The sequence below is a fragment of the Salvelinus sp. IW2-2015 genome, linkage group LG14 (genome assembly GCF_002910315.2).
Source record: "Salvelinus sp. IW2-2015 linkage group LG14, ASM291031v2, whole genome shotgun sequence".
In the NCBI taxonomy this organism is placed as follows: Eukaryota; Metazoa; Chordata; class Actinopteri; order Salmoniformes; family Salmonidae; genus Salvelinus; species Salvelinus sp. IW2-2015.
Genome location: NC_036854.1, coordinates 1834161 through 1860835, shown reverse-complemented (window position 1 = coordinate 1860835; position 26675 = coordinate 1834161). Strand labels below are relative to the sequence as shown.

Sequence of the window (26675 nt, the reverse complement as noted above, 5' to 3'; positions counted from 1 at the left end):
ATGATGCTGTGACACACCGCCCCAGACCATGACGGACCCTCCACCTCCAAATCGATCCCGCTCCAGAGTACAGGCCTTGGTGTAACGCTCATTCCTTCGACGGTAAACGCAAATCCGACCATCGCCCCTGGTGAGACAAAACCGCGACTCATCAGTGAAGAGCACTTTTTGCCAGTCCTGTCTGGTCCAGCGCCGGTGGGTTTGTGCCCATAGGCGACGTTGTTGTCGGTGATGTCTGGTGAGGACCTGCCTTACAACAGGCCTACAAGCCCCCAGTCCAGCCTCTCTCAGCCTATTGCGGACAGTCTGAGCACTGATGGAGGGATTGTGCATTCCTGGTGTAACTCGGGTAGTTGTTGTTGCCATCCTGTACCTGTCCCGCAGGTGTGATGTTCAGATGTACCGATACTGTGCAGGTGTTGTTACACGTGGTCTGCCACTGTGAGGACGATCAGCTGTCCGTCCGGTCTCCCTGTAGCTCTGTCTTAGGTGTCTCACAGTACGGACATTGCAATTTATTGCCCTGGCCACATCTGCAGTCCTCGTGCGTCCTTGCAGCATGCCTAAGGCACGCTCACGCAGATGAGCAGGGACCCTGGGCATCTTTCTTTTGTTGTTTTTCAGAGTCAGTAGAAAGGCCTCTTTAGTGTCCTAAGTATGTATTGCTGTGACCTTAATTGCCTACCGTCTGTAAGCTGTTAGTGTCTTAACGAACGTTCCACAGGTGCATGTTCATTAATTGTTTATGGTTCATTGAACAAGCATGGGAAACAGTGTTTAAACCCTTTACAATGAAGATCCGTGAAGTTATTTGGATTTTTATGAATTATCTTTGCAAGACAGGGTCCTGAAAAAGGGACGTTTATTTTTTTGCTGCGTTTATATCTGCTCTGTACTAAACCACGAGGTAAAGAAAACTGTCTACCCATAGTCAGGAATGTAGCCTCTGAATTTGGCTTTTTGTTGTCGTTAATAGTTTTGACATTAATTAATTGCATTGTAATCCGAGATGTTTTATGTTTTTAATCTTTGACAATTCAAGTGTGTTAAGCCAAAGTCCCCATTGTGTGGGGGAAAGTATTTCTGTTATTATGTGTGAGTGACGTTGATTGACTGTGTTCCTTGTTTGTTCTCTAGGTCCATGCTGTGATTGGTGTCCTGATGGACGACACTGATCCCCTGGTCACAGTGATGAAGGTGGAGAAGGCCCCTCAGGAGACCTACGCTGACATAGGAGGTCTGGACAGCCAGATCCAGGAGATCAAGGTACAAGACCACAGCCTTTATAATACTACATAAGGCTTTATAACACAGTTACTATCTGACATAGGTCTGGACAGCCAGATCCACATGATCAAGGTACAATAGAGTAGAGGGCATCGCCCTACATAATACTCTATAACACTACATAGAGTTTATAACACTACAAGCTATAACACAGTAACTACCAGTGGTAATAACCATGTCTTTACCCTGTAACTAACCAGTATATACAGCCTGAGAAGGGAGGGACATACTATACGCCACATGTTCGTTAACACTATACATTTTATGGTGACTGCCATAATAACAGTTGATGTTGTTCTGTAGGAGTCCGTGGAGCTGCCTCTCACCCACCCTGAGTACTATGAGGAGATGGGCATCAAGCCTCCTAAAGGAGTCATCCTCTATGGAGCACCTGGCACTGGTGAGTTAGATCCATATTTAACAATTCACATTATTCTACGCTAAGTTGTTTTAGAAAAATGTTCCTGGTTATTCAAGAGGAAATTATTTCCAAAGTTGCTCAAAACTGTTTCCACAACAAGAAGCACCAAAACAATGTACATAATCCCTGAGACATGCATAGCAACGAGCAGTATGTACAGGGAAACAGACATTGAAATCCTATGACGTAATGAACGGTGTGAGCCTGTTTGTGTCTCTCTGCTGATGTCTCTGTTTGCCTCTCTGTGTTAGGTAAGACCCTGCTGGCCAAGGCGGTGGCCAACCAGACGTCAGCTACGTTCCTGCGTGTAGTAGGCTCTGAGCTGATCCAGAAGTACCTGGGGGACGGGCCCAAGCTGGTCAGAGAGCTGTTCAGGGTGGCAGAGGAACACGCGCCGTCCATCGTCTTCATCGACGAGATAGACGCCATCGGCACTAAAAGGTAGTAAAATACTTCCAGTTGGATCCACTGGTAACACCAGGGCTCTTGAAATGACCAGAGTTGTGTTCATTAGGCACGGAAGTGGAAGGAAACAGACTTAAACAGAGAGGGACTACCTGGACACAAATGTTTATTTTCCATTGTAAAACTTTTTAGATCTTCCTCTGTTGTGTGCCCTAATGAACACAACCCAGGACTGTTTCTCTACTCTGACTATCCTCTGTGTGTTTCTCTCACTCAAAGATATGACTCTAACTCTGGAGGAGAACGGGAGATCCAGAGGACTTTGCTGGAGCTTCTCAACCAGCTGGATGGTTTTGACTCTAGGGGAGATGTGAAGGTGATCATGGCCACCAACAGGATAGAGACTCTGGACCCTGCCCTCATCAGGCCTGGTAAGATGCTCTCAGCAGGATCTGAAAAATGGAGCCTATTTTGATATTTGATATATAAATGGACCAGTAGAGCTGTACACTTGGACAGGGATAAAGGTGTATATTGAGGATCGAGATTCTACTATAAAACGACTGCAGATTAATTTCCTCATTCTGAACTCCATATCTTGACCTTTTTATTAGTGAACAACAGATGGAGCTCTCAAAGCTCTTCTACACAACTCAAATCAACAACATTCACTGAAGCCATTTGAGCAAAGCAACCTTAATCTCCACACACTGTTGAGTCCATTTTAATAAGTATTCTATTCTAGAATCAGAATGAGTAGAACCGAACAGCCATTCTCTTGGTGATGTTCCATGCCCTCCTCACCCCCTGGTTATGTGGTTTTTCCAGGGCGCATCGACAGGAAGATAGAGTTCCCTCTGCCCGATGAGAAGACCAAGCGGAGGATCTTCAACATCCACACCAGCAGGATGACCGTAGCAGACGACGTCACCCTGGACGACCTGATCTTAGCTAAAGATGACCTATCAGGAGCTGACATCAAGGTAATATGGCTGGCTAGGGTTTCCTCTACTACCACCGCTGTAGGCCAGATGCACTTCTTCAGTATGCAAGGTCATTAGTAGTTCTGCGCAGTCTGACTGTAATGTAGTCCATCTCAAACACACACTATGGCTGTCTAGGGTTTCCACTACCAATACTTACACGAGGTAGGCCCCCCAGTCAAGCACTGTGCATGCCCAAAAATGACTGCATCTATTGGTTTCAATTGAATGTTGTGTGGTTTTTAGCCCTGAGTGTTGCCTTACGGATGTTTGAAAGCCACCTCGGGGCAACAGGACTGTAGAACACATTAGTGCCTCGAGGTGCACCAGAGGAGTACGATGTTTGGAACATAAGCTCCCATTGACTTGACTGTGCTGCCCTCTTGTGACAGCTCTTTACAGTACAGCCTTTGTTCTTCCCTCATTCCTATGTTCCCACTACATCTATTTTACCATGTTAAATCAGTGGTATTTTAAAGAAATGGAGACGAGGATACAGTTTGAAACCGTCCGAACAAGGCCCTTTTTCTGTTACATTTCTATCTGTATTTGAAAGCCATAATCTTCTGAGACTAACCTGTCCTCTCATCTTACAGGCCATCTGTACTGAGGCTGGCCTCATGGCCCTGAGAGAGCGCAGGATGAAGGTCACCAACGAAGACTTCAAGAAGTCCAAGGAGAATGTGCTGTACAAGAAACAGGAGGGCACACCGGAGGGCCTGTATCTCTAACCTATAACCTCTGACCTATAACCCCTGACCTTTCCGCAGTGTGAAAGAGAGGAGTCTGGCTGTCTCCTCACAGAACGGAGTTTTGATATATTTTGTTGCATGTTACGTTGGACTCAACACTCCCACTGTTTACCTTTATGTGCTATGATATGACAGACAATAAATACAAGAATTTGAATGTGAGAGAAGTGTTGTTATTCATTGTCCCATATATGATTGTATATTCCCCTCCATGTTATCTCACTTTAGTAGAGGTGGTGTTGCGTAGCCAGTGTTGGAGAAGCATGGACATCTAGGCTACAGAAGAAGCAGTGTTACTTGGCATACCGTCTGCATCATAGCCACTTGTGGGTGAATTCAATAACTGGCTCATTAGCTCCAGTAATAATCTTCATATCTTAATTTAAGTTCACAAACTATGACGTCTTTTTTTTTTTTGTGGCTGAGCCACTGCAGTTCATTTGACACATGCAGCAGAAAAGCAACATTGATTTAATTGCTCTTGATGTGGGGCCAAGTGTAACTTTGTACTCAGCACAACGCTTGCTTGAGTGCATGCAGCCCTGCCCACTTTCTCTCTGACATCCCCTTATTAAATCAGTCACACAGTTCAAATGCAACACTGGAATGAGACCTTTGGCCTGCCACAGATAATAACAGGGTGACTGAGCTGAGCCACACCAGGCCTGCAGGCAGGGGAGACGGTTGGGCCTGCCACAGATTATACAGGGTGACTGAGTGAGCCAACACCAGGCCTTGTCAGGCAGGGGAGAGGTTTGGCCTGCACACAGATTAATAACAGGCGTGACTGAGTGAGCCAACACCAGGCCTGCGGCAGGGGAAGACGGTTGGCCTAGCCCTAGATAATAGCAACAGGGTGTGACTGGAGCTGAGCCACACCAGGCTGTATGGTCAGGGGAGACGGTTGGCCTGCCGCACACAGATACATAACAGGGTGACTGGAGCTGAGCCCACCAGCAGCAGGAGCGGTGCTGCCAGATAAGGCAGTGTGAGCGTCGAGCACCAGGCTTGGAGCGACCTGACCCGAAACACGGGTGACTGACTGACAGTGAGCACGGAACTGGTACTGCTGCCCCAGATAAAGCGCCTGAGCCTGAGCCACACCCAGGCCTGCAGGCAGGGGAGACGGTTGGTTGTGTAATCGTTGTAGGCTCTAGCCTACCAGTGGTTATAACTATTGTCGTTTTTTTTTATTTAACGCTGGCTCAGTTCAGCTTAAGAAATTATTTATCAATGGAGGCCTAACCTGGCACGACGCTAGGCCAATGGGCAGTTCACATACGGCGTCAGCCACAAATCACAGCCCGGTTGGATACAGCCTGTAATCGAACCTGGGTCTGTGTAGTGAACGTCTCTAGTGCTTAGACCGAGGTGCCAAGCCCCCGCCCCCCCCCCACATTATTTATTGTAATAAAGCCTATGTAGTGTGGGAGTGTCAAAGGAGAAAGGTTAACCATCTTGTTTCCATGCTCTGGACATTTCATATTCAGAATTTTTTATTGATGACAAATGCACAGTGTACCACTGAAATGAGATTTGATGGGTCAACTGACAGAGTGGGAATAGAGAGACAGGTGGAATATCTCTCTCTCTCTCTCTCTGCAGGGTGGAGTCATTGGCAGATACGGAGGTTGACCTTTCAGTGATGTCTCAGTCAACTGAAGAGGTAAAGATCATGGACATGCTGTATCTGAGGACATCTCTTCAGTCAGGCTGTCATCGACTTCTGTTTCAAAGCTGACTTTAAAAAACAAACTTCATTTCAGTCAGAGACTTCATAGGTTATTCAAAGACTAATGTTCTGACAGATTGAATTGATCTGAAATGGATTTCTCTGTGGCCAGAGGGAGAGATCATTCTCATCATCCACCACAAGGCAGCGCCTTAAGTGCGCGTTTTTATAAAAAGTGCACTGACAACAGACTGGACATGAGAATTAGGCTGGTCACACTTCTTGGCCAACAAATGTCGCATAAAATCTGACATTTGCTTTCAGAAATTGAACACCATCTGCAGAATAAGCTACTGTAGCCTATGCCAATCCTAAAATAGCCTTCATTGAAAACATTTGATATTTAGCCTACTCAACTCAGTAGGAAATAGGTATAATTTACAACATAAGCAACAAACACAACATACGGACTATTATGCAGCCAAAACTTCTCAAATAAAATATAGAGAGCAGTGTTTTCCCCCATTAACGGCATTTACATCACCGCAACGATGCTGCTCCATTCTTACGTTCTTACGTTTATACATGATTTTCTAGTAGGTAGCGTATCATCCAATGGAAAGTCTTGCACCTCCCAGCATAGAATCTCAGCAGCACTTGTCAGCCCGGTAGTCCTCTCCGCTGTCACAAAATACTTACATTTCCAAAGCTTTTAGTAGACCACAATGTAATCTCCATCTGTAACAAACTGAGCCGTTTGGACAAACAATGGGCTTAAATAGTATTGGTTTTAACTTTGTTACATTTATGGGATTTCCATCTAGCGCTACTGGTGCAATGCAGGTCCGACCTAGCCAATACTTGCGGCCAATACATAATATTGCGGATCTGCTCTAACCAATCAGACGCAGCGTCACATAGCGACACTGCAAATTATCCAGCGTCAGCCAGGTAGCGACTTTAAACACTACGAGTATCCTTCCGCTATAGTAAAATAGTCCAATGTAGAAGTTTTGTACTAGAGAAAAGACCTACAAGTTTAGTTTGATTTTATGGCCTTTCGAAGTATCATTGATAGTCATAATGTAACTAATGCGAAATGTATTTCTCAATTATTCACCGGCTCACTTGTTGTTGATGTAGTGTGATTAATGATGTCTTTGCGTCAATATACAGGGTATATGGAGGTTCCCCTGTCCTTATTCACGAGGAGGCATTATGTTGCACAGGTTATAGGCCTAATATGTTGTATTTAAGGCAAGGTTTGTAAATTGTGCATTTGACTTGAATGAGACATATAGTTTAGAGTTAGCAAGACCTATAATAGGGGAGGCAGGTAACCTGGCAGGTAGGAGCATTGGGCCAGTGATCGAAAGGTTGCAGGATCGAATCCCCGAGCTGACAAGGTAAAAATCTATCGTTCTGATCAAGGCAGTTAACCCACTGTTCCCCGGGCGCCGATGACGTAGATCTCGATTAGGCAGCTCTGATTCAGAGGGGTTGGGTTAAAGCCCTAATAAAATAGTAACACGCCAAGGACTGTCTCAAATGACCTTGGTGACTCTTATAATATTATTGGCTGTTCTTGCCGTAGTGTATGGAGAGTTGCACCTGCTATGGCGCAAATCAGAATTGAAATGAGGGGATGTGCAGTCTACAATGTGCACAACATGCCTGCTAACTACAGAAGACGCAGGGCGGTCCTGTGATTGACGTGTCTCCGCCTTGTAGTGGGAGGGACTTAACACAGTCCTGCAGTTGGAGAAATAAGGAAGTGAGTGAACAGGCTGGGGTATTGTCTAGATGGCATACAGCTTTTGTCAAATATACTTTTTAAAATATTTTTTATATTTTATTTTAGCTAACCATAGATTTAGCTTTTCCTAACTTTAACTTGATCATCCTAACCTGGTACATTAATTATCCTAACCTGCTGCGTAAATTCTAAACCTGCTACGAAAAGTAAATTTTAACAAAAGCTGTATCCCTTCTAGCCACTACTACATGCTGGGCTAGGGTCGCGGAAGGATACATAGTCCCCATTCTAACCACGGCGAGTATACACCTCTATCCCGCCAGTGGAAACTCCATCTACAGAACGAGCACACTCGTAGTCTGGTTCATAGATAATCAGCCTAGATCTATCAAACATGGTATGTATTTTGATTCCTTTTTAGATCATTTATCAATGCATTCAATGCCACGATATGACGGGAAATGAATGAGGGTATTGGTAAAGATTTGAGGAAATCCTCTATTTTACCATTCATAGATTTACAGAATTCTATTTGACCGGGATTTAAATTAGGACCATCAAAAAGCGTGCTATTTTGCAGCTATTATGTCGTTGCATGGGATATTTAATTTAGACTCAAGAGGCTGAGTTGATTAGATTTGGAGGGACGTTTTCAGTAGCGATGCAATACATAAAATGGAGCGGGGATTCCGCGATAACTGCGCAATTCTTACGGCATATTAGCTGGCTCGGTGGCTATATCGGGACATGTAGCCAATGATAGATACTTCATTGCATGTAGCTAACATGCCCCATGTTGCTGCACAGTGCAGATTGAATTAATTATTCTATTAGATTAATAGCATCGGGATAACTAGCAAGTTATACTAGACGATTACAGCATAGATATGTATCTAAAAGTAATTACATTTCAGAGTCTCTGTGTAGGTTGGAATGGAGTAGCGCGCTACGAATATGGGGTAGTGCTGCACGAGGGACAAGCCCTTGTAGTTATGCTGCTGATAGAAGTCAAATGTGTCTATGATTGATAACCCATTTTATTAATTGGTGATCGAGTTACATATATCAACTCCTGTATGATATTGATTAAGATGCATCTAATTTTGAGGCACATTAATCAATTCAGTGGTTCGATAGGTCTATTAGCTGCTTTTGTCGATGTTGCATCATCGTGCTGTCTGTCTGTCTTGCAGCCTAGAGACTATGATGATGATGATGATGAAAGTTGCAACAATCTATCTATCGCCTCTGATCCGTAACAGAAATCCCAACATCTACCTCAAATGGGGGGGAATCAGACAAATTGCAACATTGTATATAGTTTGCCCGGCTGGCGTTCTACAGTACAGTAGTTAGAATGTTTCGGATGCTTCTTCACGCTCCGTTTATGTCAATGTAATGCCGACTGATTTGGTTGTCTTTTGCAAATTCTCAATGCAAATGCTATGATGCTTGTCGTTTCATCGAGTCGCCAAAGCTCTTTGGCGGTCACATAGGCAGCCCACTGTACAGTAGCCTAGGCAAGAACAGCAACAGCTGTTTGGTATGAATAAATTAATTTAAATGCAGAATACACTATTTGTTTGATGTCTTCCTTATCAAGGATAACTTCCGTTTGCAGTTACAAAATTGTTTTATGGGAATTATTATCAGACTAAATCAGCAATGCATTTCAAACTTCACTGTATAACTATCAAACAGTCCACAATGTTGGAATCGGGTTCATTAAATTCCATATAAAAGTATCGCTCAGCCAAATGTCAGTCCTGATGTAGAAGGGATGCAGCCAGGGTGTGTTGAAGCAGGGAAAGGCCTCTCCCAATCAGTATGTTGATTCTCTGCCCTATGGATCGTTCACAGCTCTGGGGAAGTCAAGACATATAGACTACATTTTTTCTCTGTGTGAACAAATATCCCATATATGGTATTGAACCACTGCATGTACTAGGTTTCCTGTTGCATACCACTGTAATAATTGGAGTATATAAATTGATCTTTTGAAAAGTTTAATCTGTGCTTGAACCTCTGTGTAGTCCTACCGTACACTCCAACACAATACAGCTATTGAAGTGCAAACAGTGTGTCTCTATTGAGATGGATGTGTCATGTAAGTAGTCTGAGTGTAAACGGGCCTATCCTATTCCTGTTCCCGCCTTGTTTGCTGGTGCATGTGGAGTAACTTAGAGGACATCTGATCCAGTGCATTGAATCATTTATTTGCTTGGCAAATGGCCCCATCCAGGCATGGGCGGGTCAGTCTGTAAACTGCTATCAGGATTGTGTTCGTTCATTAGGCATCAAACTGACTGAAACAGGGAGGGACTACAGGGAGGGACTCCAATAATAATGTTATTTAAAATATTTCCGTTGCAAAAAAAACAACCTTGTGTGCCCAAATGAACACGACCCAGTTGTAGACTGAACTCAAACCACCACTCAGGTCAATATGGTGGCCTGGTCCTATCCTGCAGGCAGCAGTTAGTTAGCTGCTGGTGTTGCTGGTTGGTGACCAGCTGGACTAAAAGAAAAGACACCTACAGCACATTACGAGCTGAAAAGACTCCCGGTACAAAAGTGTGTGTTTGGGTGTATAGTGTTTCCCCGGGGACTAAGGGTTTCCTTTGTTATGAGTCATATTCATAAGCTATAGGGGAAGCAGGTCCTTTGAAAGAGGCCTGTTGGTTTGCATTGTCCATATATTGTATGGTGCCTCCGCTGACACTACCTACACTCTCCTGTAGCCTACTGCTGTAAAACTGTAGCCTACTGCTGTAGCCTAGAGAGTTTTACCTTTATTTAACCAGGCAAGTCAGTTAAGAACAAATTCTTATTTTCAATGACACCTAGGAACAGTGGGTTAACTGCCTGTTCAGGGGTAGAACCACAGATTTGTACCTTGTCAGCTCGGGGATTCAATCTTGCAACCTTTCAGTTACTAGTCCAACGCTCTAACCACTAGGCTACCCTGCCACCACAGAGTAGAGAGACCAGAATAATACCTGCCTTGTCAATGATGTTTGAGAAGAATGGTGCACTGCATACCAGACTGAGCTCGCTAGTTTCTCCTGTAGGCTACTGCTGTAAGCCCAAGCCTGTATTTTCACCTAAAGACAGACACCAGAATACTAGGGGGGGGGGGGGGGGGGGGGTGCTGTGTGTCAGCCTGTTGAGTCCCGTCTCTAGTCCCATACTGAGGTTGACACAACACCCTCATGTCCATTGGACACGGTGAATCAGAGGGAGTGTGTGTGTCTGGTCGTTGGGGTTGTTGTTGTGTAAATTCACCAGTACTTTGCTGCCTACCAGCAGATTGCTGCATCCACCCAGGCCCTGTTGCCTTCCTGCTAGACTGGCCAAAAGAGAGAGAGAGGGAGGGAGCCCCAGAGGGGAAAGGCCTGTAGCAGGAGTGTGGGTCTGGTTCCAGGCAGACCCAGCCATGCCAAGGGAAAGGAAAGGGCTGGAGAAGGCCTGGTCGCACAGCAGTACTGTGAGGCCCAGTCATGGAAAGGCAAGGAAAGGGATGGGCCGGTGTAGGCCTGTCTGCGCAGCAGCACGGTGAGGCCCAGTCATGGAAAGGCAAGGGAAGGGATGGGCCGGTGTAGGCCTGGCTGCGCAGCAGCACGGTGAGGCCCAGTCATGGAAAGGCAAGGGAAGGGATGGGCCGGTGTAGGCCTGGCTGCGCAGCAGCACGGTGAGGCCCAACTGTCTGAGAAACAGCCACAGGATCTCTGCCACTGAACCCACCCAACGCCCAGCCTTTCAGAGGGAAGAACAGTTAGATAGACACAACATTTCACAAACCTCACAGAGGGAGACAGGAAGAATGAGGAAAGGAAAGCAAAGGCTATTGTCCTCCATTTTATTGAATCACGTCAGCTAATGTATGGACCTGGGCCAGTGATGCAGCATCAGAGACATGTAGAGAGTAGTCAGCTAATGTATGGACCTGGGCCAGTGATGCAGCATCAGAGACATGTAGAGAGTATTTTGCTATCAGCCGAAGTTAAAGAGCATCTCCAAAACAAAATAATGTAATTTGAGGTCTAGGACTTCAGGTGAATCCCCTCCTCCATTGCTCTGTGTGATTTATCAGAACCAACAGACCGTATCACATGGAAGGGAAACCTCACCCCACACACAGTATGCCTACGCTACAAGGAGTGGTGGTTGTGTCATGGTGTCACGTGACCATTCATGTTGTTGACTGAGGCAGGTCTATGTTTAGTGTTGTCAAACCCCAGATATTGAATACACACAGATCTATCTATAAGCCTAGACACATACTGTACTGTAGGATATTTATTCTACATTGGGACAGAACTGGTTGCTATTCTGTGTGACAAATTTCACAGGAAACCTGGTGATGGAAACTATTGGCATACAGGGAAATGTCACTTAGAGGGTGTGTGTGTGTGTGAGTGTATGTTCCCACTGGCAGCACCAGGCACTCAGTTACGTCAGTGGTTTGTTTGCCGTAATCATAAGCATGTTTTCCCAATCTGGGGGGGGGCACCTGTGGGATTGACCATTCACACACACACACACACACACACACACACACACACACACACACACACACACACCACACACACACCAACAGGCTTTAGGTGCTTTCGTAAGACCTACGCTGCTGCTGCCACTGTGTGAATGTTTGTTTGAAAGCTGTGGCCCTGTGTGTGTCTAAACTCTAAAGATGTCATTCATCTGTGGGTCACTACTAAAAAGGAGTGCTGCCAAGTCACTCACTCACACACCTCTGACTCAGCTGTTAAATAGCACTAACAGAAACTGGGAGGTAGTCAGGAAGACCAAACCAACTGAATACACCCCCACAGCCATTTTTTCCCATGTTACAGCAGGCCAGGGCCAAGTTTAGAAATCATGAAATAGGACAGAACCGACTCTGTTTAAAATGTGTTTTATCTGGGTAATGTTCAGAAGGGAGAAAATGTTATGTACTACCTGAGCTTGGTCAATAAGAACACTCTTTTTCTGTTTCAAAAACATGTTTTAGTGTCCACTGACTGAACACATCCCAGGCTAGTCTAGCCTCTGGGCCAAGGTTGCCTCTGTCTGGGCCAAGGTTGCCTCTGTCTGGGCCAAGGTTGCCTCTGTCTGGGCCAAGGTTGATTCTGTGATTCTACACCTGCATTGCTTGCTGTTTGGGGTTTTAGGCTGGGTTTCTGTACAGCACTTCGAGATATTAGCTGATGTACGAAGGGCTATATAAAATAAACTTGATTTGATTCTGTCTGGGCCTAGGTTGACTCTGTCTGGACCAAGGTGGGGGATATTCCGGTTCCCCATCCAAGTCACTGGTCTGTAGAGGTCCCTGGTCTGAGCCTTGAACAGTGTCCTCACCGTGGGGCAGGTGACAGTCAGGAGAACATGGTTAAGTAGTTTGGTATTGAGTGAATGAGTGATGTTGGTTTTCTTTCCCTCTTTTTTCCTCAGGCCGATCAGCTAACAGAGGAACAGATTGCAGGTAGGAACCACTGCGTAATCACTCCAGCATGCTTTTAACACGGCTGACTCATTTAATGAACAGCACACACACAGACATACAGGGCAAGCACACACACACATATACGCACACATATACGCACACACATATACACACACACAGATACACACATATACACACACACAGATACACACACACACACATACACATACACACACATATACACACACACATACACGTCCACACATTATAACACCATACGTCCCATATTAAATCAACACACACACAATCACGTCCACACACACCCACATCATTACACGTCCACACCACCACAATACAGTCCACACACACACAACTATACAATCCACATATACACGTCCACACACACACACCAACTATATACGTCCAGCCACCACACATAACACGTCCACACACACACACATAACGTCCACAAACACACACACGTCAACAGACAAACATACATAACCGTCCACACCTACACACTCACATAATCAGTGCTCAACAGTATTGGACAGTGACATTTGTTGTTGTTTTGGCTGTGTCTCCAACACTTTGGGTTGAAATGACACAATGACTATGAGGATAAAGTGCAGACTGTCATCTTTTAATTTGTGGGTATTTTCATCATATCGGGGGAACATTTGGAAATTACAGCACTTTTCTACATAGTCGCCCCCCCCCCCCATTTAGGGGAGAATTATTGGGACAAATTCACTTATGTGTATTAAAGTAGAAAAGTGGAGTATTTGGTCCCATATTCATATCACACACTGACTACATCAGGCGTGTGACTCTACAAACATGTTGGACACATTTGCTGTTTGTTTTGGTTGTGTTTCACATAATCTTGTGGCCAATAGAAATTAATGGTAATTAATGTATTGTCATTTTGGAGTCACTTTTATTGTAAATGGCAATAGAATATGTTTCTAAACACTTAAACATTAATGTGGACGTGATTACTACCATGATTACAGATAATACTGAATGAATATTGAACAATGATGAGTGAGAAAGTTACAGACACACACATATCATTCACCCAAGACATGCTAACCTAGCACCATTACCATAGCTGGGGAGGTTAGCATTTTTGGGGGGGTATGGTATTTATGCCTGTAACTTTCTCTACATCCTCCCTTTTAAAATATAGCTTCATGTAAAGTGATACCCATCCCACAACCAAAGCTTGAGCGACAGCCCGAGAAACACTTTCATTCTCCTCCCTCCCTTCTCACAGAGTTCAAAGAGGCGTTCTCCTTATTCGACAAGGATGGTGACGGCACTATCACGACCAAAGAGCTGGGCACCGTGATGAGGTCGCTGGGACAGAACCCCACAGAGGCGGAGCTGCAGGATATGATCAATGAGGTTGACGCTGACGGTGAGTGGGGAAGTAAACACACTCGATATGTCAAAAAGGCAGGAAACAGGAAGCTTATAGACAAACCCGATTGGTGGAAAGTGGCCAGAGGAAGCTGGGGTAGTCACGGACACTTGTCTTGTGTCATCAAATTGAGTCAATCACCACCTTCCGGAGACACCTGAAACCCCACCTCTTTAAGGAATACCTAGGATAGGATAAAGTAATCCTTCTAACCCCCCCCTTAAAAGAGTTAGATGCACTATTGTAAAGTGGTTGTTCCACTGGATATCATAAGGTGAATGCACCAATTTGTAAGTCGCTCTGGATAAGAGCGTCTGCTAAATGACTTAAATGTAAATGTAAATGTAAATCAAAAGAAGATAACTGCAGTTGCAGGATCTAAGCGTATCTGGTTATCTCCTCTGGATGCTGAACTACATAATCTTTCTAGGAATGTGCCATCAGCGGTTTAGTCACTCTGCCTGTCTGAGTCACTCTCGGTATCTTATGACAACCTCACTGTTACCTGCCTTACGGGCTGCTGGACTGTACCAACTCGCTGTCACAGTGTCCGCTTTACCAACAAGAGTCAGGCCTGTCACCGTGGTGAGTGACAGCTGTTCAAGAAGCCTGTCCCAACCCATCAACTTATCAACACAACTCCCTCCTGCCTAGATAGTTCTGGCTGAGTCAACAGCGACTCATGAATGGCACCCTATTCCTTTTCTAGTGCACTACTTTTGACCAGGTACTATAGGGGGATGCACTTTGAGTGATTGAGAATGAGGATGATCATGCTGGATGTCAGTCGGCAGCGTCTTTGACTCTTAATGATGTTGGAAATGGAACCTGTCAGTCATCTAGGTGGCTGGTCAGTTCTACCAAACTGAGGTGATGTCCTGTCAGCGTCTAGGTGTCTGGTCAGACCTACCAAACTGAGGTGAAGTCCTGTCAGTCATCTAGGTGGCTGGTCAGTTCTACCAAACTGAGGTGATGTCCTGTCAGTCATCTAGGTGGCTGGTCAGTTCTACCAAACTGAGGTGGTGTCCTGTCAGTCATCTAGGTGTCTGTCAGACCTACCAACTGAGTTGAAGTCCTGTCAGTCATCTAGGTGGCTGGTCAGTTCTACCAAACTGAGGTGAAGTCCTGTCAGTCATCTAGGTGGCTGGTCAGTTCTACCAAACTGAGGTGGTGTCCTGTCAGCGTCTAGGTGGCTGGTCAGACTACCAAACTGAGGGTGTCCTGTCAGTCATCTAGGTGGCTGGTCAGACCTACCAAACTGAGGTGAAGTCCTGTCAGTCATCTAGGTGGCTGGTCAGTTCTACCAAACTGAGGTGAAGTCCTGTCAGTCATCTAGGTGGCTGGTCAGACCTACCAAACTGAGGTGAGTCCTGTCAGTCATCTAGGTGGCTGGTCAGACCTACCAAACTGAGGTGATGTCCTGTCAGCATCTAGGTGTCTGGTCAGACCTACCAAACTGAGTGATGTCCTGTCAGTCATCTAGGTGGCTGGTCAGACCTACCAAACTGAGGTGAAGTCCTGTCAGTCATCTAGGTGGCTTGGTCAGACCTACCAAACTGAGGTGATGTCCTGTCAGCTCTAGGTGTCTGGTCAGACCTACCAAACTGAGGTGATGTCCTGTCAGCTCTAGGTGTCTGGTCAGACCTAGAAAACTGAGGTGAAGTCCTGTCAGTCATCTAGGTGGCTGGTCAGACCTACCAAACTGAGGTGAAGTCCTGTCAGTCATCTAGGTGTCTGGTCAGTTCTACAAACTGAGTTGAAGTCCTGTCAGTCATCTAGGTGGCTGGTCAGACTACCAAACTGAGGTGAAGTCCTGTCAGTCATCTAGGTGGCTGGTCAGTCTACCAAACTGAGGTGGTGTCCTGTCAGCGTCTAGGTGGCTGGTCAGACCTACCAAACTGAGGTGATGTCCTGTCAGTCATCTAGGTGGCTGGTCAGACTACCAAACTGAGGTGAAGTCCTGTCAGTCATCTAGGTGGCTGGTCAGTTCTACCAAACTGAGGTGAAGTCCTGTCAGTCATCTAGGTGGCTGGTCAGACCTACCAAACTGAGGTGATGTCCTGTCAGCATCTAGGTGGCTGGTCAGACCTAGCAAACTGAGGTGAAGTCCTGTCAGTCATCTAGGTGGCTGGTCAGACCTACCAAACTGAGGTGATGTCCTGTCAGCATCTAGGTGGCTGGTCAGACCTAGCAAACTGAGGTGAAGTCCTGTCAGTCATCTAGGTGGCTGGTCAGACCTACCAACTGAGGTGATGTCCTGTCAGCAGTCTAGGTGGCTGGTCAGTTCTACCAAACTGAGGTGGTGTCCTGTCAGTCATCTAGGTGGCTGGTCAGTTCTACCAAACTGAGGTGAAGTCCTGTCAGTCATCTAGGTGGCTGGTCAGACCTACCAAACTGAGGTGGTGTCCTGTCAGTCATCTAGGTGGCTGGTCAGTTCTAAACCAAACTGAGGTGAAGTCCTGTCAGTCATCTAGGTGGCTGGTCAGACCTACCAAACTGAGGTGAAGTCCTGTCAGTCATCTAGGTGGCTGGTCAGACCTATCGAACTGAGGTGATGTCCTGTCAGTCATCTAGGTGGCTGGTCAGTTCTACCAAACTGAGGTGATGTCAGCGTCTAGGGTTTTGGTAAATGGGGCCTTATCGATCGGACTGCCATATTGATCGATCTCACCGTGGCTTGGCTCGCTGTATCTATCCAAAGTTCTCTCTTTGTTCTCAACAGCAGGGCCACTGATTATTCCTCTCCTCTCTCCTCTTTGTACATTCAGTTGCCTCATAGTGATGTCAACAGTATGGCTATAGATTCTTTACCAAACAAGCAGAGTGCATGACAGAGGAAGTAGAGAATGAGGTTAGCTTTACCCCAGAGAGCTGTGCTGTTGGTCTCTGTGAGAGGAGAGAGGCTTTACCCCAGAGAGCTGTGCTGTTGGTCTCTGAGAGGAGCGAGGCTTTACCCTAGAGAGCTGTGCTGTTGGTGTCTCTGAGGGAGAAGGAGGGCTTTACCCCAGAGAGCTGTGCTGTTGGTCTCTGAGAGGAAAGAGGCTTTATCCCAGACAGCTGTGCTGTTGGTCTCTGAGAGGAAAGAGGCTTTATCCCAGACAGCTTGGCTGTTGGTCTCTGAGAGGAGCGAGGCTTTACCCCAGAGAGCTGTGCTGTTGGTCTCTGAGAGGAGAGAGGCTTTACCCCAGAGAGCTGTGCTGTTGGTCTTTGAGAGGAGAGAGGCTTTACCCCAGAGAGCTGTGCAGTTGGTCTCTGTGAGAGGAGAGAGGCTCTGAAGTAGTGTTTCTCTTATCATTCACTGTTATCTCCCCATGTGAAAAATATTTGGATTTCATTGGTTTCAGCTGTTTTTTTAGAGGCCTTTCTGCCTTGCCTAGGAAAAGCTAGCCTGTGGAATGAATATCGTCACAGACAATAGAATGAGTCTGCTTCCTATAATTTGCAATAGCAGTGCCTCCTTATATAGCCTATATAATCACACCATCTCCCACTAGTTCCGTCTCTCCTCTTCTCTCCCTTGCTCCATCTTTCTCCCACCCACTTCATCTCCCCCTCTCGTGCGCCACAGGCAGAGTCATACCCAAGAGTCAGTCAGCTCTCATCACTACAGACGTCCTCTTCCAGTGGTGCTTTTCCTGCCTTGCTACCTAGTGTCTAAACACACACATGCACTCACACACCTAGTTGAGTGTCTGTGTCCCTGTCTGTGTCCCTGTCTGTGTCCCTGTCTGTGTCCCTGTCTGTGTCCCTGTCTGTGTCCCTGGGTGTTAATTAACAGGTCGTTATCTAGATACATGGGTTCCGATACGATACATAAACGATCCGTTTTGATTCGAGAACAAATCGATTTGATGCTTTTCACATTTGTTGCATAAACACATTCATTTTCCATTCTAAATGAAAATCTTCTGCTGATGAAGCTCATGGGCTGGGGCCTCTCTGAGCAGGGGCCTCTCTGAGCTGGGGCCTCTCTGAGCAGTGGCCTCTCTGAGCCTGTGTGTGTGTAAATTACAAATCAGCTATGACATAGCCAATGAATATATAGCACCATTTTGGATTTGTATTGCGCTCTGCACCTTTAACTGAATGAGGTAGTTCTGTCTCCTGCAATCCAGGCAACGGTACCATTGACTTTCCAGAGTTCCTGACCATGATGGCCAGAAAAATGAAGGACACAGACAGCGAGGAGGAGATCCGTGAAGCCTTCAGGGTATTCGACAAGGTAAGGTACTACATGTATTCAGTGCCAGTTTTACCATGTACAATTTTGGCAAACCCCCCCCGTCCTTGGAGAGTAGATACTATTATCATCATACGCAATTGTGCTTCGTTCTAAACTAGTAAACAGTCAACTTTCATAAGATGTACCCACCTTTAATAAACACATCGTCAAACTCTTCCTGTTATGGTGACGCTATATATATATATATATATCATTAACCGTCCAATGGGATTTAATTCTCCACTCATCATTACCCAATGGGGATTTGCCTCTCGGTTATATCCTGATTGCTCACCCAATGGGAATGCCTTTCCATCTATTCTCCCCCAATGGGATTCCTTCTCTCCTGTGTCTCCAGGACGGAAACGGCTACATCAGCGCTGCAGAGCTCCGCCACGTCATGACAAACCTGGGGGAGAAGTTAACAGACGAGGAGGTCGACGAGATGATCAGAGAAGCAGACATTGACGGAGACGGACAGGTCAACTATGAAGGTACGAGGACAGTACACCTAGCCTTGTATGATGAACCAGCCACATGTAGCAGTGGTTATTAGATTGGAGACAGACAGGTCAACTATGAAGGTACGAGGGCAGAAGGGGAGAGTGGGGTAAGTTGGGGGGTGGGGACCAACTCCATATTAATGCCCATGATTTTGGAATGAGATGTTTGACGAGCAGGTGTCCACATACACTACATTACCAAAAGTATGTCATAACTGCTGATAACTTGTCATTATATGGTCACTGTCATGAGCCTTATTTACACCTGTTGTGACCTATACTGCATTATTTAATGGCTGGTTATGACACCTACATAAGAGTTTCAAAACCCATGTCTTTTTCAAATGAGTTTTTTTCCCTGCAAAGAAGTTTCCTTTCGTTTTGAAAGTTTGTTTCATAAATCCTTTGTGTCTGTTGTAATGAATTATTTACAGTCATGTAGTTTTTCCTTCATATTTTAAATAACTTGTAGAAAATACACTTTGACACTGTCAAGAAGCATTTTGACCATCCTGTGTCACTTTACTTAGACTAAGAAAATACACATTATGACCATCATAAGTATATAAGCCAGATAGAAGGGCATGTATGTGATAGGCCTATCAATCATCAGTCAAAAAGAGGGTGTCTTGTCCTGATCCTGCAATCTGCTCCTGCATTCATCCCAGTCATCAGCAACAGAGCAGGGGCCTCTGTTAGGTGCATGTCGGACATCAATTGCAATGATATTTCAATATTGTACATTTTCAGGAAATGTTATAACATAAACATACTGTTGACAAGTAGGCTATGGTGTAATGGAATGTTTTACCTTGTTTTGTGGGTTTTGACACTCATGTAGGTGTCATAACCAGCCAGAAAATAACGCAATATATATCACAACAGGTCTAACTATTTCATGACAGTGTTATGACCATATTATAACAGGTTATGTCAGCTGTTATGGCATACTATGACAAGGTAATGGCCGTGTCAGAAGGCGTAATGGCCGTGTCAGAAGGCGTAATGGCCGTGTCAGAAGGCGTAATGGCCGTGTCAGAAGGCGTAATGGCCCTGGGTGTCAAGTAAAGTGTTACCGAAACCACATTGAAAAAGTGGTAAGCAAGTTAGGTCTAAAAAATGAATTTTTACCAAGTCAAATGAATTTGTGTTAGAGGTTTCATGATGCTTGTATCTAAACCAAAGTAGCTCATTTTAAGATTGTTCTATACATCAGTTGGGGTCTCTATAACCTTCAATATGAGGTCCTAAACCCAGCATTAAAGTGCATCCTTGTAGCTGTGTGGGCAAAATGTTTCCTTGGGGTAAGTTGAGCCAATGGTTTAGCCAATGGCAAGTTGAGCAAATTAAAGTGTTTTCTTTCCTGGCGTAATGCGAGGCATTATCGCTGGGATATGAGGTAACGACAGTGCCTGTCCTATATAAATAAAATAAAAATACATTATTTTTTATTTTAAAAAATTGTTTTGAAAGGTGATTTAAAAGGCAAACGAGCGATGTGATTGTGTTGCATTGGTTGGGAATTAAAGTTAGACATGGTTTTTACAAGGTAGTGGTGAGATTTCATTCAGTACAGAAATGTGTAGGTGGCTTAACTTACCGTGTCCTGCAGCTCAACTTACCCCATGCCTGGGGTAAGTTTTTCAACATTGTTTTCAAAACTGTAATGTTTACATCCATTCTGATTATTTCTAGGGATACACAACATCCTGAAGTATATGTACAGTGGCTTCAGAAAGTATTCGTACCCCTTGACTTATCCCAAATTTTGTTGTGTTACAGCCCGAGTTCAAAATGGATTAAATATGTTTTTCTATTCACACACAACACCCCCTATTGATGAAGTGAAATCATGTTTGTATAAATGTTAGCAAATGTATTGAAAATGAAATACAGAAATATCTAATTTACATAATTATTAACACCCCTGAGTCAATACTACGTAGATGCATTTTTGGAAGCAATTTCAGCTGAGTAAGTCATTCTAAGAGCTTTCCACACCTGGCATGTGCAATATTTGCCCACTTTTTTTGTATTCTTTTCAAAATTCTTCAAGCTCTGTCAAATTGGTTGTTGATCATTGGTAGACAACCATTTTCAGGTCTTGCCATTGATTTAAGTAGATCTAAGTCAAAACTGTAACTCGGCCACTCAGGAACATTCACTGTCTTCTTGGTAAGTAACTCCAGTGTAGATTTGGCCTTATGTTTTAGGTTATTGTCCTGCTGAAAAGTGAATTCACCTCCCAGTGTCTGGAGGAAAGAGAACTGAACCAGGTTTTCCTCTAGGATTTTGTTTGTGCTTAGATACATTATATTTATTTTTTTTTATCCTGAAAAACTCCCCAGTCCTTAATGATTACAAGCATACCCACAACATTATGCAGCCACCACTATGCTTGAAAATATGGAGAGTGGTAGTCTGTAATGTGTTGTATTGGATTTGCCCCAAACATAACACTTTGTAGTCAGGGCAAAAAGTTATTTGCTTTGCAACATTTTTTTGCCACTATTACTATAGTGCCTTGTTGCAAACAGGATTCATATTTTAGAATATATTTTTTTCTGCACAGGCTTCCTTTTCACTCTGTCAATTAGGTTAGTATTGTGACTACAATGTTGATCCATCCTCAGTTTTCTCCTATCACAGTCACTTAACAGTTTTAGTCACCATTGGCCTCATGGTGAAATCCCGGAGCGGTTTCCTTCCTCTGCGGCAACTGAGTTAGGAAGGACGCCTGTGTATTTGTAGTGACAGTGTATTGATACACCATCTAAAGTGTAATTAATAACTTCACCATACTCAAAAGGATATTCAATGTCTGCTTATTATTTTTACCCATCTACCAATAGGTGCCCTTCTTTGAGAGTCATTGGAAAACCTCCCCGGTCTTTGTGGTTGAATCTGTGTTTGAAATTCACTGCTCGACTGAGGGACCTTACAGACAATTGTATGTGTGGGGTACAAAGATGAGGTAGTCGTTCAAAAATCACGTGAAACATTATTATTGCACACAGAGTGAGTCCATGCAACATGTGACTTTTTAAGCAAATTTTTACTCCTAAACTTATTTAGACTTGCCATAACAAAGTGGTTGAATACTTATTGACTCAAGACATTTCAACTTTACATAATAATTGAAAAACATAATTCCACTTTGACATTATAAGGTAGGCAAAAAGAATGATATCTCAATTTTAAAATTCAAAATGTAGAATAAGTGAAGGGTGATGAATACTTTCTAAAGGCATTGTAGATATCTTTGTTAGAAAGAATACTATATTTCCCTCTTGTCTACACCTAACCAAGCCACATGTGGCAGTGGTTATTAGATGGGAGACAAACAGGTCAACTGTGAAGGACAGTAGTTGAGCCAGACTAGCTATGTGTAGTGTTCATTAGGGCTCACAACAGAAAGATTCAAATCGATTTGCAATGGTATACAAAACATCTGTTTCTTTATTATATGTCCAGGTAACCCTTCTTTGTTTCAGTCCGTTTTCATCTATAACCAGCTACATGTAACGGTCAGTGCCAGCCCTGGAGCTCACCTTTTACCACTGGCTGCCTCAACTTCAAAATGGCCTGAGTCGCTCCCCTACTCGAAACCAACATTCGACCCCTCTGATGTCAAACTACTGACTAGTATCCCTTATTTTCTTTCCAAAATACTTGATCATGCTGTCTCTGACACACTCTCGCTATCTCTCTCAGAATGATCTTCTTGACCCTAACCAGTCAGGCTTCAGGTCGCGTCACTGAACCGAGACCGCTCTCCTCTGTGTCACGGAGGCTCTCCACTCTGCCAAAGCTGACTCTCCCTCTGTTCTCATCCTCCTAGATCTATCCGTTGCCTTTGACACCATGAACCATCAGATCCTCCTCTCCACCCTCTCAGGGCTGGGAGTCTCAGGCTCTATCAGATCCTCCTCTCCACCCTCTCAGGGCTGGGAGTCTCAGGCTCTGCACACTCCTGGATTACATCCTACCTGGCAGGCCACTCCTACCAGTTGACATGGAGAGGATCTGTGTCTGCACCACGTACTCTCACATCTGGTGTCCCCAGGGCTCAGTTCTAGACCCTCTCCTCTTCTCTCTATACACCAAGTCACGCGGCTCCGTCATATCCTCACATGATCTCCTATCATTGCTATGCGGATGACACTCAACTACTTTTCTCCTTCCCCTCTTCTAACACTCAGGTGGCGACACGCATCTCTGCGTGCTTGGCAGATATCTCAGCTTGGATGTCGGCCCACTACCTCAAGCTCAACCAAACTCAAGATCTTCCTCTCGGGGACGGCCTGCCCGCTCCAAGACCTCTCCATCATGGTTGACAACTCCACGGTGTCCCCCTCCCAGAGTGCAAAGAACCTTGGTGTGACCCTGGACAGCACCCTATCATTCTCTGCAAACATCAAAGCAGAGACTCGCTCCTGCAGGTTCATGCTCTATAACATCCGTAGAGTACGACCCAATCTCACACAGGAAGCGGCGCAGGTCCTAATCCACGCACTTGGTCATCTCCCGTCTAGACTACTGTTACTCACTGTTGGCTGGGCTCCCCGCTTGTGCCATCAAACCACTGCAACTCATCCAGAATACCGCAGCCTGCCTGGTGTTCAACCTTCCCAAATTCTCCCATGTCATCCCGCTCCTCCGCACACTCAACTGGCTTCCAGTTGAAGCTCGCATCCACTAAAAGAACATGGTACTTGCCTACGGAGCAGCAAGAAGAACTGCCCCTCTCTAACTTCAGGCTCTGCTCAAACCCTACACCCCAACCCGAGCCACCTTTTGGTCTTCTCCCGCTCAGCCCAGTCCAAGCTCTCCTCTGTCCTGGCACTACAATGTTGGAACCAGCTTCCCCCTGATGCTAGGACAGCAGAGTCCCTGTCCATCTTCTGAAAGCACATGAAACCCTACCTCTTCAAAGAGTATCTTTAATAATCCCACAGCACTCCCTTCTCACCCCTTAGATAGAACCGTTCCAAGATGGAGATGCCATGAGGCCATTTGAATGAATCATCGTCACCATGCTAGAAGGCAGCCTTTTACTCTTTTTCTTGTGCTCTCTCTCTCTCTCTTTCTCTCTGTCTCTGTCTCTCTGTCGCTCTCTCTCTTTCTGTAATTTTCTCTCTCCTCTCTCTTTCTTCCTCTCACTCTTATTCCCACAGAGCATTACACTGTTCTAATATTCTAGAAGGAGACAGAGCATTACACTGTTCTAATATTCTAGAAGGAGACAGAGCATTACACTGTTCTAATATTCTAGTAGAAGCTGTCGACACAATAAACAGTCCATACATCTTGGCTTCCATACTCCCTCCTCCCTCCCGCATTGTGCCATTAAACACCATACAGTATGTTCTCTATAAGCGTTTGAAAGACTTATTTTATTTTGGTTGGACGTGGTTGTGTTTTATTCACAGTGCAGTGACTTTTTAATGAAATAAGCTTAATGAGATGAACATGGAAGCTGTTTGGAAACGGGACATTAATTAGAATGATGTGTGTTCTGTTCCTACACTGTTTGATGTAAAAGAAAAATGAATAAAACAATTTAGCAGGTGACTGCCCCGCCTAGTCCTGGGCTAATGGGGCCCAATGAGCTACAGTACGTTCCTAATCTTTGTCTTTGTGTTCTCTCTTTGTCTGTCTCTCTCTCTCCTACAGAGTTTGTACAGATGATGACTGCAAAGTGAACCTCGCCCGACTTGCCCTGTTCCCTCTTAGAGAGAAAAAAAATAATTATGTTTTACTTACCTGTTGGGGAAAAAACTGTTTTCATTTATTCATACTGTTTCTCTATAGAAAAATAATAAAATGTTGAAATAAAATCTCTTTCCACACAGAGAAAAAAAAAAGATATAAAACGTATAGAAAAAGTGTCTGCATGATATGGTTAGTGACCCTGTCCCCCAAAAAATGACTTCAGCATTAGTACTTTACAGATGCAAATACAAACCCTGTAATAACTACCTTCAAAGCGAAGCAAGGCATTTGGATCCCATGGAACCTTCTAACCCCTTCCAGGTTCCATCTATCTGCTAGTGGTATTGTTTGGTCTGGCCGTCTCTCTTTCTCTTCTCGGTTTTCTGGTCCTTATGCATGCAGCTTGTGACTGGAGCACTCCCTGCAGCCAATCAGAGCGTGCTGATTCCACAGGGGCATCGTTGGTCTGGTACAGTTGTATTTGGAGAGGAATCCTAGTGATATGGTATATGAAAGGAAAAATGGTTCTTATTCAAGCTGAAAGCTGAATGGAACTTACTTGTATGTTAGATTTAAAATATATATATTTTAAAAAATATATTACATTTTCAAAATGTTTGGCATGTTTGTTTTTTTTTGTTATGTTATTTGGAGGTCCACGTTATGTATGTGTGTGTACCTGTTCTGAATAGGAGGGATATAAGGAGGCTTATGGTGGAGCTAAGTTTAGTTTTTTTCATCTTTCTGGCTCTAAGGGAGATTCACCTTTTTTGCTTTCTTCAGTTTTCTCGACTCGGACAGGAGTGTGGAGAGGTTGTGTTTACCTGCAGTATGCATTCTGTACGTAGGAGTTTCAGCACGAGTCTTATCCACTGTTCATCTGAGTTCACTTTACATTCATTCCAAGTTGTACATGCTAGTCTTCATTTCTTTTTTCTTCTTTTTTTCAAATAAAAAAAATACCGTGGACTTTGACCGGGTTTCTCGTGTGGTTATTTTAGGGACATGATAAGATGTCGTGTTTGACCACACGTGACAGGTTTTTATCTATTGCCAAATATCAAATGATATTGGATAATATCTGATAAAGATCCATTTGGCATATTTCAATAATAGTCCTAGCAAACTCAATTACTCAACATCACTCTTTATCCTTTATAGGCTAAAGTGTCATGTGACAGTGTTAAACTTAGCATTACCACACAGCATTACCACTCATCATTACCACTCACCACACAGCAACATTTGAGCCTTGCAGTAAAAGGAAAGTACACCACTGTTTTCCTTCTCACGGAGCCCCAGATATACATACACATCTACGGCTGGGCTTCCTCTTTCTCTCGCTCTACATCTGAGGGAGTTGCTAGGCAACAGCCGCATGCTGTTGGGGTTTTGAAAAAGGCAAGTGGGAGGTTAAATAAGCCTCAACTGGAGAGAGAAGCTTCTGTGCTGTAGCAACCTTGTCCTAGTAAGGCAAGGCAAACCCAGGTTAACCTGTTAATGTTTCAAACGCCACAGTAATAGAGACAAGGGGTCGGTTCGCCATGCTACAATATTACCTACAAGTCAAAGAAGACGTAACCACATTGTTTAACCATATTTGGCTCATGATTACAGTTCGTCTGTCTGTCCACCCCCCACAGGCTAGCCCAGCTCCATTCTGACCTTATATGTTTTAGAGATTTCCATGAGTACTGATAGGAGTTTGAGCACATGTTTCTCCATACAGTGGACTGGCTCTGCTTCTGTCCATGAAAGGGCTAGCATGCATCATTCTTTAGCATACAGACCAAACCTCAATAGGCTATAGAATGTGCACATTCATTTTATGTGGATTCCAGATCCACACATGTTCTGTTCTGCTTAGATGAGGCCTATAGGATTGTTACATCATGTTTGTGGTTTGATATATTAAACACATCTCCTAGCATTGTAGACATCTGGTAATATACACCGCCATCTGGGACGAAAATGTGTTCTAAGAACCATGTAGAGGAGCCACAAGACAGAATGACTCAATCACACTGACACAGCTGACACCACTGGAGCACCAGCAGAGTAATAAATTGAGGTCGACAACCCACCTT

The 26675-nt window shown here is 44.6% G+C and overlaps 2 protein-coding genes and 1 long non-coding RNA gene across 3 annotated transcripts in view; 2 read left to right on the top strand and 1 right to left on the bottom strand.

Annotated features, from left to right (window-relative positions):
* LOC111973176 (26S proteasome regulatory subunit 4) overlaps nt 1–4005 on the top strand; it is an 8081-nt gene extending 4076 nt beyond the window's left edge. The window contains exons 6-11 of the mRNA XM_024000441.2: nt 1138–1266; nt 1591–1687; nt 1960–2149; nt 2393–2544; nt 2942–3096; nt 3693–4005. Coding sequence (XP_023856209.1) covers nt 1138–1266; nt 1591–1687; nt 1960–2149; nt 2393–2544; nt 2942–3096; nt 3693–3827 — 858 coding nt within the window. The 3' untranslated portion in view covers nt 3828–4005. The remainder of the gene's footprint in view (nt 1–1137; nt 1267–1590; nt 1688–1959; nt 2150–2392; nt 2545–2941; nt 3097–3692) is intronic.
* A 1301-nt stretch (nt 4006–5306) lies between these two features.
* On the bottom strand, nt 5307–6437 carry LOC111973379 (uncharacterized). Its single transcript, XR_002878569.2, has 2 exons — nt 6098–6437; nt 5307–5589 (listed from the first exon to the last, which is right to left on the bottom strand). It is a non-coding gene; the product is annotated as an uncharacterized lncRNA (long non-coding RNA).
* A 1141-nt stretch (nt 6438–7578) lies between these two features.
* On the top strand, nt 7579–25174 carry LOC111972950 (calmodulin-1). Its single transcript, XM_024000067.2, has 6 exons — nt 7579–7673; nt 12731–12761; nt 14002–14145; nt 18264–18370; nt 18729–18864; nt 24550–25174. The coding sequence occupies exons 1-6, from the start codon at nt 7671–7673 to the stop codon at nt 24576–24578; spliced, it is 450 nt and encodes a 149-aa protein (XP_023855835.1). The 5' UTR covers nt 7579–7670; the 3' UTR covers nt 24579–25174.
* Nucleotides 25175–26675: the final 1501 nt, after the last annotated feature.